The sequence below is a fragment of the Galeopterus variegatus genome, unplaced genomic scaffold (genome assembly GCF_000696425.1).
Source record: "Galeopterus variegatus unplaced genomic scaffold, G_variegatus-3.0.2 Scaffold471, whole genome shotgun sequence".
In the NCBI taxonomy this organism is placed as follows: Eukaryota; Metazoa; Chordata; class Mammalia; order Dermoptera; family Cynocephalidae; genus Galeopterus; species Galeopterus variegatus.
In genome coordinates, this window is record NW_007726582.1 from 573,854 (window position 1) to 586,117 (window position 12,264).

At 38.4% G+C, this 12,264-nt stretch overlaps 1 protein-coding gene across 1 annotated transcript in view; it reads right to left on the bottom strand.

Moving 5' to 3' along the window:
- The window catches only part of MYOM1 (myomesin 1), a gene marked incomplete at its 5' end in the record, with an annotated part of 106,301 nt that overhangs the window by 33,482 nt on the left and 60,555 nt on the right, over positions 1-12,264 (bottom strand). The window contains one exon of the mRNA XM_008569167.1: positions 11,495-11,609. Coding sequence (XP_008567389.1) covers positions 11,495-11,609 — 115 coding nt within the window. The remainder of the gene's footprint in view (positions 1-11,494; positions 11,610-12,264) is intronic.

Below are 12,264 nucleotides of genomic sequence, written 5' to 3' on the forward strand. Positions count from 1 at the left end.
AGGATAGAAAGAGATAAAGAAACCCAAGGGAAATTGAAGGGGAAAAAGTAGAGAGATTAAGAACTGCCTATACTCACGTGCTCAATGTTTGTAAGTCATTTAAGAATGGAGAAGTATGTGGAAACTTGGTCTGCTGATCACACAACCATAAATCAATTTAGAGATACCTCTCTAGATTAGAATGATAGCAACCAGAAAGGACTTTGATTGAACTGTCTGGAAATTTAAATGGAAATGAGTTTTAAGAGATCCAGATGTTTCAAGAAGATTTTATTTTTGAGAGTTACAATAATTTTACCTGCATCTAATGTAGCAATTCAAAGAGGGTTTGTAGAGTATTTGAAATGCTCACATCCATGTCTAAATCTAGTTAAAAGAAGTAAAATGCTGTACTCAAATTTGTACTGTGCTGTGAATTGAACTGTGTCCCCCAAAGTCCATGTATTAGAAACTTAACCCCTACTGTGAAAGTGATGAGAGGATGGGAAATCCTATTATAGTAATTGAAAAGTGGGCCTTAAAGAGGTAATAGATTGTGAGGACCATGCTCAAGTAAATGGATTAATCCATGGATAGTTTAATGGCAGTCGTGGGCATGGTTGTGAGGGCTTTAAAAGGAGGAGTGAGAAGTTAGTGCTCTCTCTGCTTCTTCCACTCCCCAAGTGACACTCTGCTTTGCTGTGAAGGGTCACTACCCACCAACAAGGCTCTCACCAGATGTGTTTTCTGGACTTTGGACTTCCAAGCCTCCAAAACTGTAAGCAATAAATATTGTTTCCTTATAAATTATCCAATTTCAGGTATTTCTGGTATAAGTAACAAAAACAAGCTAATACATACTCATTCAGTTGACAGTCTAAAATTGGTTTGTTTCAGCACATTGGAAAAATATATTTAATCTCAGAAAAGTATAGCTTTATTATTCTAAAATCATAAAAAATCTTCCAACAGTTACTTCCCAAAGGACTGCAAGTTTTCTATCTTTCTTGTTTCATAAGAGGCCAATATCCTGGCCTTCTGTCCAGTAAAACTTGTCAGTGGAAAAAAAAAATTTGCAAAAGTCCCTCCAGGAGAAGGCCAAGAGGACACCAGTGCCCAAACTGTGAGTGTCACAAGGATCGTGGTTTCTAAGCCTGACAGTGATCCAATTTGTATCCTTACTGATGGCAGTGTGTGCTTCAACTAAAAACCTCCAAAAAGTGGATGTTAGGACATGTAAAGCTTAGAGAAAACTAATTCTAGGAGATTTTTAAAAATTCTTTTTATAAAAAACAAATAAAGGTTATTTTCGTATTTGGCTATACAGATAAACTGAAATAATGATAATTAAAGGCTTAATTGTTCCGTAAGTGAAATGTTCAGCATATGTTACTTTGAAAGGGCTACATCTACTCCAGTGGAATAAAACATATCATGTTTTATTTCTATTCCTGACAACACACGATTAGCCCTCACACTTCATTTTTGTATAATAAATATTGAACAAATGCTCTTGTTAAAACTTAAGAAAATTCTAACACTGAAAAGTACTCAGGTTTAGGCAGTGTTATACAGTTTGCATGGCTGGGTCATGAAGAGAATATAAATCAAAAATTTTTTGTATGTCAGTAGTATTATAAAGATGAAAGAAATGATAGAGGTTGACAAAATCTTTCTCGCTTTTTGCACAATATCTATTTTTGGAAACATGGCAGATTGCTCATATTAATCATGCATTATCTTAGTAATCCTATTTGAAAAGGAAGTGAATCATTCATATGCTTGCTATTGATTATATTAGAGGTATGACTTAAGTTTACAACAGGAAAATATTGCTTAGGTTAGGAATCTTGATCTTACTAAAGTGAAACCTTTGACTTTTCTGCAAAGAAGCCACAGAACAAACAGAATACGAACAATTTAATTACTTCTGCCTTTCTCTCAATGCTGTAGGTAAACTTTGTACTGTAACACTTCACCCAGTTGGATCCTTGCCCAAAACCAAGAAGTAAGGAAAACATGCTTCTAAGAGCCAGTGCTGATGTGACAAAATCCACACACTAGTGTCCTGCACTCTCTCTGGAGAATTCTATAGCCTGTCTCTTGGACTCTATTTATACTTTGCTTGAGACAATTCTAACAAGCCAAGTTGGTTGGTTTCCCTCAGTAGATTAAGCTAATAAAAAAAAGAAAAGGAAGGAAGAAGCTACTATCAGTAGGCACACCAAAAATAAAGGAAATGACAGTAAGATAGGAGGCAGAAAAACTAAAAAGGAGGCCCAATGACATTTTTTAGTATAAGGACAAATAGCCCTCACCTCATAACAACGTCACCGTGTCACAACACTGTACAATAAATAAGGCTGATATTTATGGCTCTCAATCACACAGAAAAAGATAAATAAGATTAAGTATACATGTATCCAAGAGGACTGAAGAGTACTCACTGAAATGTGTAATCTATTTTAAAAGAATTTCATCAAAGAGTCTTAAGATGAAATTTGGTACAGTATTAATGCTTTAGGAATAAACTCACTGCTAAATGGAACAATGAGTATTTAAAACAATAATTTGTTGCAGTTTCTGAATGGTCAAATTTAGTCCCAAACCTATGCAACTTGGAGAATAGGAAAATCCTGCTTAGTTGCTGTCTTAGTTGCCTCAGTTACTATTGTTTGTTTTTGTTTTTTGTATTTTTTGGTGGCCAGCCTGAATGGGGATCCAAACCCTTGACCCTGGTGTTACCAGCACCACATTCTGCCAAGTCAGCTAACTGGCCAGGCCCCTACCTCAGTTACTGGGAGAAGAATATAGAGCTATCTCATGAAAGTATTATGGAAAAATTAATTTTTGTAAAGCATTTTGAGATCTTTTGTGAAAATATGAAGTGAAAGAAAAGATGTTATTTGCTTTTCTTATTTTATAAATATGTTATTTTTAAGTCCCAAACAATAGATGTTTTTGCCTCAAACTATGAGTCTTAACATCATTACCTCATAGCTGAGTTTTAACATAAGAAATGTGATAATGTGTACTTTTAAAAAAGAACATGGTAATTTTTGAAAGTCATATATTGAAATTTGTAATTTAAAATTAAGTAATTGCCAGAAGAGACAAAGGAAGAGATAGGGACCAACTATAATGTCAACTAGTATCTAAGAGAGTTTCCTCATCCGTGAAGCTTTTCTTGATTAATCATGTCAAATCAGTACCTTATAAACAGTACAAGTATCTCAGTGAGTAGAAAAAGGAGGCATGATCATTTCTCCAACTTGTGCACACATAATTGTGGCTATGATAGATGCCACTGGTTGATTTACTTAAATAAATGAGCACTAAAGGGAATAAACAAAAAACAGTTAAAACTATATTAGGCACTCAGGGTTTAAAAATCAAAATTCATTGAGTATTAGGATTGCATTTTCATTCTTCAAAATGTTGCACTAGTTGTTTAGTTTATTGAGAATAGGGTTAAATTCTACAAAGGCAGGGATTCTATCTTTCATATTTTCCATGCATATTTACATGTGCCAGGGACATGATTGAAAAAACAGCTTTAAAAGAAAAATGTCAGTCGAAAATTGCAGCGTTTGTTTTATTGGAACTTGTCTTATTAAAGTTGCAGCATAACACTAATATTTGGAAAAACAGACAAGATGAAATAAAAGTGCCAACAAAGAAACTATTCTAGAGGCAGTGGGTTTTCTACTTAATTTTATACTCAGAATTTGAAGCATGATCTCCTCCCTGACAAATCAATGATGCTGTCAGCTGGCTGAAAGTACCACTGTGAAAGTACTCCTCGAGCTTTTGAAAAAATCAAATTCAGTGAAAATATTTCAAATACTAGTTATTTAAGCATATTTATTGAGTTCCATAACAATTGTCATTGGAAAATAATGTTTAGTCAGAATAACTTTATAGTGCAAAGAAAGAATGCACTTTAAACAATAGCACTGTGTAAACGTAAGATGAGCTTACTGTCTTACCGTGACGAATGCAACAAGTCACAGCTCCTTTCCTATTTGTCACATGAATCACAATGCTGGTGCTATCGCACTCTTTCTGTATGGCTTTACAAATTCAAAGCCTTCTGTTACTGTTTGGTTTTAATTAATTTGTTAACATAGTTATTTGAATAAAGGCATTTTTTCAAGTGACTTATAGACCAAGTATTTTATAATAATACCTGTAATGAGAAATTAAATTGATGCTGACTCCAGAAAAAAGGTAGACTTTCCTTCACTCTGGGTTTATGAATAGAGAAAAAGGTGTTTTTGGAGGATGCTTTAAAGAAATTACTTGGGACAACAAGAAGTAAATGTGAGGAAGCAGGAGTTTAAAACAAAAAGATATTTCTTGGAAAATTTAAAAGTAGGCAAAACAATTAAAAAATAAGCTCGGAGTTTTCTTGTGTCTGAAAAGGAAGGATTTGTGGGATTGTAGATTTCTATTTATACAACAAAAGGAAGTAGATATGTTCATCGGAGAGCCAATTTTTTCACATATTAAAATCTAAGAGGAATTAATAGTGGAATTCTTTAAATAAGGGGTCCTAGATACAAAGTGCGCAAAAAATTCTATTGCAATTTTGCAAAGATACGTTGTATTCAAATGGATGATTTTTTTCTTAAATCTTCTAGAAAAACCAAGACCAATATGTTGAGCTACAAAACAATGACAGCATTTCTAACCAGGCTAACGTGCCAGACAGTGCCTTGTGGAGATTAACTTGGTACAGTGTCAGAGAGAAAGCCTGAGAGAAAGTTATAGCTACAACATCCCCAAATCATCTTTTTAGAATGTTTCACAGTTTAACTGAGCTTTTTCCAGGAGCAGAGCTACTGTCAATTAATTCATGGTTGAACTCTGACAAATGCCTAAAGAGATATTTTCTAAAGTTGATTAATGTGTCATTAAAATGGTTCAGATACTTAATGGGCAGGAAGCAAGTTTGATGTTCTGCTGTCAAAGTAAAGGAATCCCTATGGATATTCTATCTCAGATGAAAGACCATCCCATCCGACTTTCCCACAAAGCTGGGCTGAAAAAGTGGACCAAAATTTGTCATGACTCAGGTTTTCTCAAAAAACGACCTTTGAATATGTTCAAGAACATGAATAATCAAGTTGAGATCTCAGGAGATTGGAGTCTAGAAAATGAAAGATTATTTTGACATGAAAGAGATTTAAGAGTTGTCACTAGTCAGCCTCCTCAACCCTAAACAAATCCTTATCATGGGCCCATGGGATATCTGACTGCACAGACGGCATTTGAATGGTCTCTCCAGGCTGCCAGGAATCCCCCGTATGTGAATTGGTTAAGGTGGCCCAGGGCTAAAATGAGCTATTTGGAAATTAACTCACTCTTCTATCCCAATTCTCTCTCCCCCCTCCCCCAAAAAAAGAAAAAAAAAAAAAAAGAATTAAAAAAAAGATAAAATTTAAGGGCTGAAATAAAATCACAGTAAACTGTTCATCTTCCCATACATTTTATAGTCTGATATGAGAATTCTTTTCCAGATAAAGTTTTTACATCAGCATTAATAAATCACTTTAATAGATAATAAATCACTTATAAGTGATTAATAAATCACTTGTAAGCTTTACTTGTCCCTCTCCACGGTGCGCAAGTGTGTGTATGTGTGTGTGAGGTTTAAAAAACTGGAGAGTAGCACAGAATGGAAGTAGACAGGAGTGAATTAATGTAATCAGCCACATGTAATACTGAGCTGTCCCTGTTTAAGATGAGAACTGACACTGAGCCATCACCCTGTTGCCCACATCGTAGCCTCCACTGGGCGTTTCTTACCTGGTTCACCCCTCATAACTGGGGCACGCATTGCAAGATATCTAGGGTTAAGTGTGCATGCTGAGGCTACAAAGCAAAGTCATACTCATTGCCCAAGACATGATGGTCATTTGTTATTTTTTCATTTAATAGATAACTACTACATACCAGGTACTATGCTAGGCTCTCAGCATACCTACAGAAAAGACACAATTTCTATTTTGAAGGAGCCCACAGTCTAAGATACAGTTCTCAAGCCTGGTTTCACACTGGAATTACCTGAGGACTTAATCAAACAACAATAAACCTATGTCCGGGCTCATGCAGAATTTTCAACAAGTTCCTGGCATGATTCTATGTACAGCCAAGGTTGAGAACTGTTGTCCTAGTTGGTGAAGGAGGTCATTAGTAAGCAGATACAAGTGTGGTTTTCTAAATTAGCCAGCTGAGCTCACCTGTAAGAGTCGGCCTGGCTTCCCACCTCAGAACCCTTGAGACTCCACCCCTAGGCGACTGAACACACATGTGCCTCCTCAGCTGTAAAGCTGGGGCTAGGGCTCACAGACCCCTCGAGGCAAGTGTGGTTTTCTAAATTAGCCAGCTGAGCTCACCTGTAAGAGTCGGCCTGGCTTCCCACCTCAGAACCCTTGAGACTCCACCCCTAGGCCACTGAACACACATGTGCCTCCTCAGCTGTAAAGCTGGGGCTAGGGCTCACAGACCCCTCGAGTCTGTTGCACAGACTGGGTCACAAACCCTCCACACATAGGTCTACAAGCTAGGTAATAGGAAAAAGGTCCTGGGAGCCATAGGTAAAAAATTAATAGGCATTATTCAGATCTAGGAGCAGCTGTCCTAGTGGCTTCTCTGAGAGTTCTGAGAAGCACCGTGGATCAGAGCTGTTAGTCCTTTATACTCAAGTCCATAACCCAGGACATCTGGGTGCCCATACGCAATTATATTAAGTAGTAACAGGGAACAGCTGAGGATATTTACAGCAAAGCTCGGCGAGATTCTGAACTTCTGAGGGGCCCTGACCATTTTCCTATATTTTCCCAACATCAGCCCTACCAGTTTCTGGGACCAACCAGTGTTTGACACTGGGATTGTACTGAGCCCTTGGTTAGTAGGTTGTCAACTCTAATCCCAACTCACTATTCCTCTGGTAGTTCATTCTCCTAATCTGCCTTGCTCCTCGTGACCACATCCTAACTTCCTGGAACCCTGCGTGGGACTCTGCCTGGTGTCTGGGTTCTCCTGTCCATCACCTGCTTCTCCTGCCCACTGCTTGGTTTCTCTGGTAAGATCACCCGCACCTGTACTGCCAGCTATTTGTTGACCTCCAGACCTCACCTGCCACGTCTTGGCAGCTTTCTCTCTTGTCTCATCTGATCTGGCTCACCTATCCTCCACCTCCATCCGGGCCTGATGCAATCAGCCACAGACACTGTTTTTAAAATATCAAATATCGAGAAGAGAATGTCCTCTCATGTACCAACAAATCTACACTAAATATTTTTCAGCCTATTCTTTATATAGGCTTCTTTAGCTAATGGACACAGTCCATTATCTGGATCCTCATCACCAGCACAATTAGACTTTGTAACAGTGGCTGGGTCACACCTGCCTCCATATTCTTTGACTTTAAAGGGACACAAGTGATCCTTCCAACCCCATGGATTAGGTTAACCCTTAACCGGAATTCAAATTACACTTGAAGTATCTTGTTAGATGTACTGGTGGTTTGCTATTACATGATAAGCTTTATTTTCTGTCTGAAATTTTAATAAGGCATCCTAAAAGAAGTTGTTCTTCTGAAATAGCAATTCAAGTTTCACATCTGTGAGGAAAAATGGAGACAGAACGGTCAGGCTCCTTCACCTCATATCCAGCTGAGCATAACTCAGTATGTCAGTTGTAAATATGTTATTTGTGCATGTGCACTGAGGTGTTCCTTGGCTATCTGACTCGCACCCATGTGTCCCTTGGTTATCTGACTCTAGTATAAAAGACAACGGCTGTCATCCACTGGGGGTTGAGTTTGCGTCCAAATAAAGCAGGTTAACCTTGCCAATGGCTCCCAGGATCTTTTTCCAGCTACCTAGCTCGTGACCTGCATATGAGGGTCTGTGACCCAGCCTGCACAGGATGGGTTTGAAGGGTCTGTGACCCAGCCCTACAACATCCCAAATCTTGAAACTGATAACATGCCTCCCCCCCGCCCCACCCATCCTAACATAAAATAAATACATGGGTAAAAGTAATATATTGATATTTAACAAAATTAATAAATATGGACTATTTTAGGCTACATATAAGTTTTATACATGGACTTACAAAACCTTGATACCTAGTTTATAGCCTATGGGGAACATTTTATGTACATCTATCCTAACTCTGATCACACCATGTTGTAAACTCTGGCCTTCTCACTAGATTGTAAGCCTGGAGTGCAGTCATGATGTCACGTTACTCCTAGGGTCCACATAGCACCTGGCATACAGTAAGAGCTCAATAAATATGAGGGAACTTCAAAAAGTTTGTGGAAAGATTTGTATTAGCTTTTAATTTTTCCACAAACTTTTTGAAGTACCCTTGTACATGTTGCAAGAATGAGTGTGTCTGTTGCATATGAAACAAATCCAAATGCCACTGGAGTTTTGGTTCTCCTTCACAGGGAGCATTTTGACTTTGTGTACCCCAGGATTTTTTCCTAGGCTGTGAGTCGGTGGTTCCTGAATGGGTTAATATGGTGCTGCTCAGTAGATCACTGTCTGCAGCTGAGGTTTATAGTTATATTCTGGGAATGGAATGGACACAAAAATGACTTTTGATGCTTTCTTCCAAGTCAGTGAAACAAAACTCTCACCCTGACTGTCACCAGCAGGTCCTTTTCTGGTGGCAAAATTTCCCTAGTGATGATTCTGTTATGTCATGCCTGGCCATCTGCCATTCTGAGGCTATTGATGAGAAAATAAGAAATTGGTTTAAGCTTTCTTCAGTCAATCTGATTTGGAATCCATGGCTTAAATGGTGCTTCTGCTTTACCCATGACTAGATTAAGAGATCACTTGTACAGTAATCCAGATGTTGTCCTCATGAGGGTAGACTCTGCATTGAGTCCTTGCGCATGTCCCCCTTTGGCATCTTTAATTTCTACACAGTTGTCAATGGAAAGGTCTGATTTCTATAGGAATATGTGTCCTGGTGTCTCTGTGTGTTACCTTTTACCCAGGGTATACGTTTCTAGCATTTTTCTGTTTTCTCACGAAATTTTGCAAAGCTTCCTTATGTGAGGTGTGGCACTCTCTCCAAACACCTACCATGCTTTTGTATTAGAAGGTCACTTTTGTCAGGACCCAGGTCTAGAAAGTATTTATAAGAGCAGTTGAAAACAGGTTATGAGGAAATAGGCTGAAAGGGGCAGACATTTCTTCAAAGGAGAAAATTTTATATACTTTTCATAGACTTTTCTAATAACGTGTAGTGAAAGCAGAGTTTTCTATGCTTATATTTTTTTCGCATCAGGAACATAAATATTACATTATGTATCTGTTCATTGTTTCAGACTGAAAATAGGAACCGATTAAAGCAAAAGTGCTTGGATTAGAATTAACATAAGCTCGGGCCGGCCCGGTGGCGCACTCGGTAGAGTGCTGCGCTTGGGAGCGTGGCGGCGCTCCCTCCGAGGGTTCGGATCCCATACAGAAACCAGTCCGCTCACTGGTTGAGCGCGGTGCGGGCACGACACCAAGGGTTGCGATCCTGTTGCCAGTCACGAAAAAAGACAAAAAGGAAAAAAAAAAAAAGAATTAACATAAGCTTAAAACTGGCTGATTTTAAAAATCCTTTTTCATTTCCAGAGCTTTCTTTTATATACCTTTAATCAACTGAAATAAATGATCATTTTGAAAAATAATGAAGATTAAATGATAAAAGAAATTATTATGTAAAGATCTGAAACTATGTGGGTAATGAACACTGTAGACTTTGTTCTCATAATAAAGGGGAAGACTGTCTTCTCAAGTCCAATCACGGCACCTCTTGAGACCAGGAAGTGAGGGCTACCTCGCCTCTCCACACCATTCAGCTATGACACCTACTGCTGTTAATTTAACCCATGAGTCAGCAAACTGTGGCCTGGCGGCTGAATCTGGCCCTTTGCCTCTTGTTTTTAAATAGTTGAAAAAAATCAAAAGATTAATATTTTAAGACATAGGAACATTATGTGGAATTCAAATTTTATAATGCATTATATAATGCATATAATGTGCATAATACAGTTTTAACAGAGCATAGCCATGCTCAGTAGTTTATGTACTGTCTATGGCTGCTTTTGTGCTATGGCAGAATAGTTGTCACAGGGACCATATGGCTGTGGAGTTGAAAATATTTACTATCTATGATTGGAAAATATCTTGTGGGACTCAATGGCCAGGGTATAATAGGAATAACATCCCAGGAATGTAGCCTGGAATAGCTGGTCCAGCAAGCATAATTTGATCAAGAACTTCCCAGTCTTTAGTTAGGTATGAACTAGACTAGCTCTTGGACCCCTTCAAATCTGGCTCATCCCAGTCCCAAGGTGCCTGTGAAAACATAAATGATTGTCATGTCCTAAAGACATACTTCACAATTATTCATATAGCACATGTTGATGATTTTGAAAATGAGGAAAAGCCTAGGAAGTTAGGTTCGTATTTCACACAGATGAGATTAATTTTTTTTTTTTTTTTNGATAAAAGAAATTATTATGTAAAGATCTGAAACTATGTGGGTAATGAACACTGTAGACTTTGTTCTCATAATAAAGGGGAAGACTGTCTTCTCAAGTCCAATCACGGCACCTCTTGAGACCAGGAAGTGAGGGCTACCTCGCCTCTCCACACCATTCAGCTATGACACCTACTGCTGTTAATTTAACCCATGAGTCAGCAAACTGTGGCCTGGCGGCTGAATCTGGCCCTTTGCCTCTTGTTTTTAAATAGTTGAAAAAAATCAAAAGATTAATATTTTAAGACATAGGAACATTATGTGGAATTCAAATTTTATAATGCATTATATAATGCATATAATGTGCATAATACAGTTTTAACAGAGCATAGCCATGCTCAGTAGTTTATGTACTGTCTATGGCTGCTTTTGTGCTATGGCAGAATAGTTGTCACAGGGACCATATGGCTGTGGAGTTGAAAATATTTACTATCTATGATTGGAAAATATCTTGTGGGACTCAATGGCCAGGGTATAATAGGAATAACATCCCAGGAATGTAGCCTGGAATAGCTGGTCCAGCAAGCATAATTTGATCAAGAACTTCCCAGTCTTTAGTTAGGTATGAACTAGACTAGCTCTTGGACCCCTTCAAATCTGGCTCATCCCAGTCCCAAGGTGCCTGTGAAAACATAAATGATTGTCATGTCCTAAAGACATACTTCACAATTATTCATATAGCACATGTTGATGATTTTGAAAATGAGGAAAAGCCTAGGAAGTTAGGTTCGTATTTCACACAGATGAGATTAATTTTTTTTTTTTTTTTGTCCTTTTTGAGACCAGCCACACTGCGCTCAGCCAGTGAGTGCTGTGAGCACACTGGTCATCCCTATATAGGATCCGAACCCGCGGCGGGAGCGCTGCTGCGCTCCCAGCGCCGCACTCTCCCGAGTGCGCCATGGGCTCGGCCCAAGATAAGATTAATTTTAATGAAAAAGTAAAAACCCACCTGGACGGGTTTCTGCTACAACAGGGCCAGCGAGGTCAGACGGCTTTCCGACTCCTGCCTGGTTTATAGCTCGGACGCGGAACACGTAGCTGACTCCCTCCTTCAGCCCTTGCACCTAGAAGAAGCAGGTGTAGAAGCTATGGATGGGTCTTTTATAAAGCAATGGGCATTTCATGTCATTGAAATAGACTTGTTCTGCCTCTGTAACAATGATTTAGTCACATGGCACCAAAGGTACAGGACTTGTGTTCTGTCAAAAGACCCGATCCTGTCAAAGGCCAAGCAGGTGACTGTAGCTTCAGACTTTCTTCTCTCTGGACCACCCATAAGTAGGAGAGGAGTTTCTAAGATCCTTCCAAATTTTGATGTCCTCCCTTTTCAAGATAATTTAATGGCCACCAATATGAGAAACAGAGACTAAAATATGTATGCTTTAAGTAAGTTAGCCAGCTTATTCTTTGGTCAAAAAGACAAAACACAAAGTGCTCACAATAGCATATATGCTGCCTTTTTTCTCCCCGAATCTTTCAAGATATTCCATGAATAATTTCAGGTGAAATTCTTGGTTAGAGAGGAGAATTAAAAGCATGGATCATGAACACTTTCCGTTTGTTTTAAATGCACGTGAAAGCACTAAAACAAAAACAAACAAAAATTGTTCCTGTGAGGTTAATACAGCTATTTCTCACTAAATAGACAAGAAATTAACACAATTACGAACTTAAGTAATTTGTGAATAATCAACATGTATTAAAATTCTAGGGCCGGCC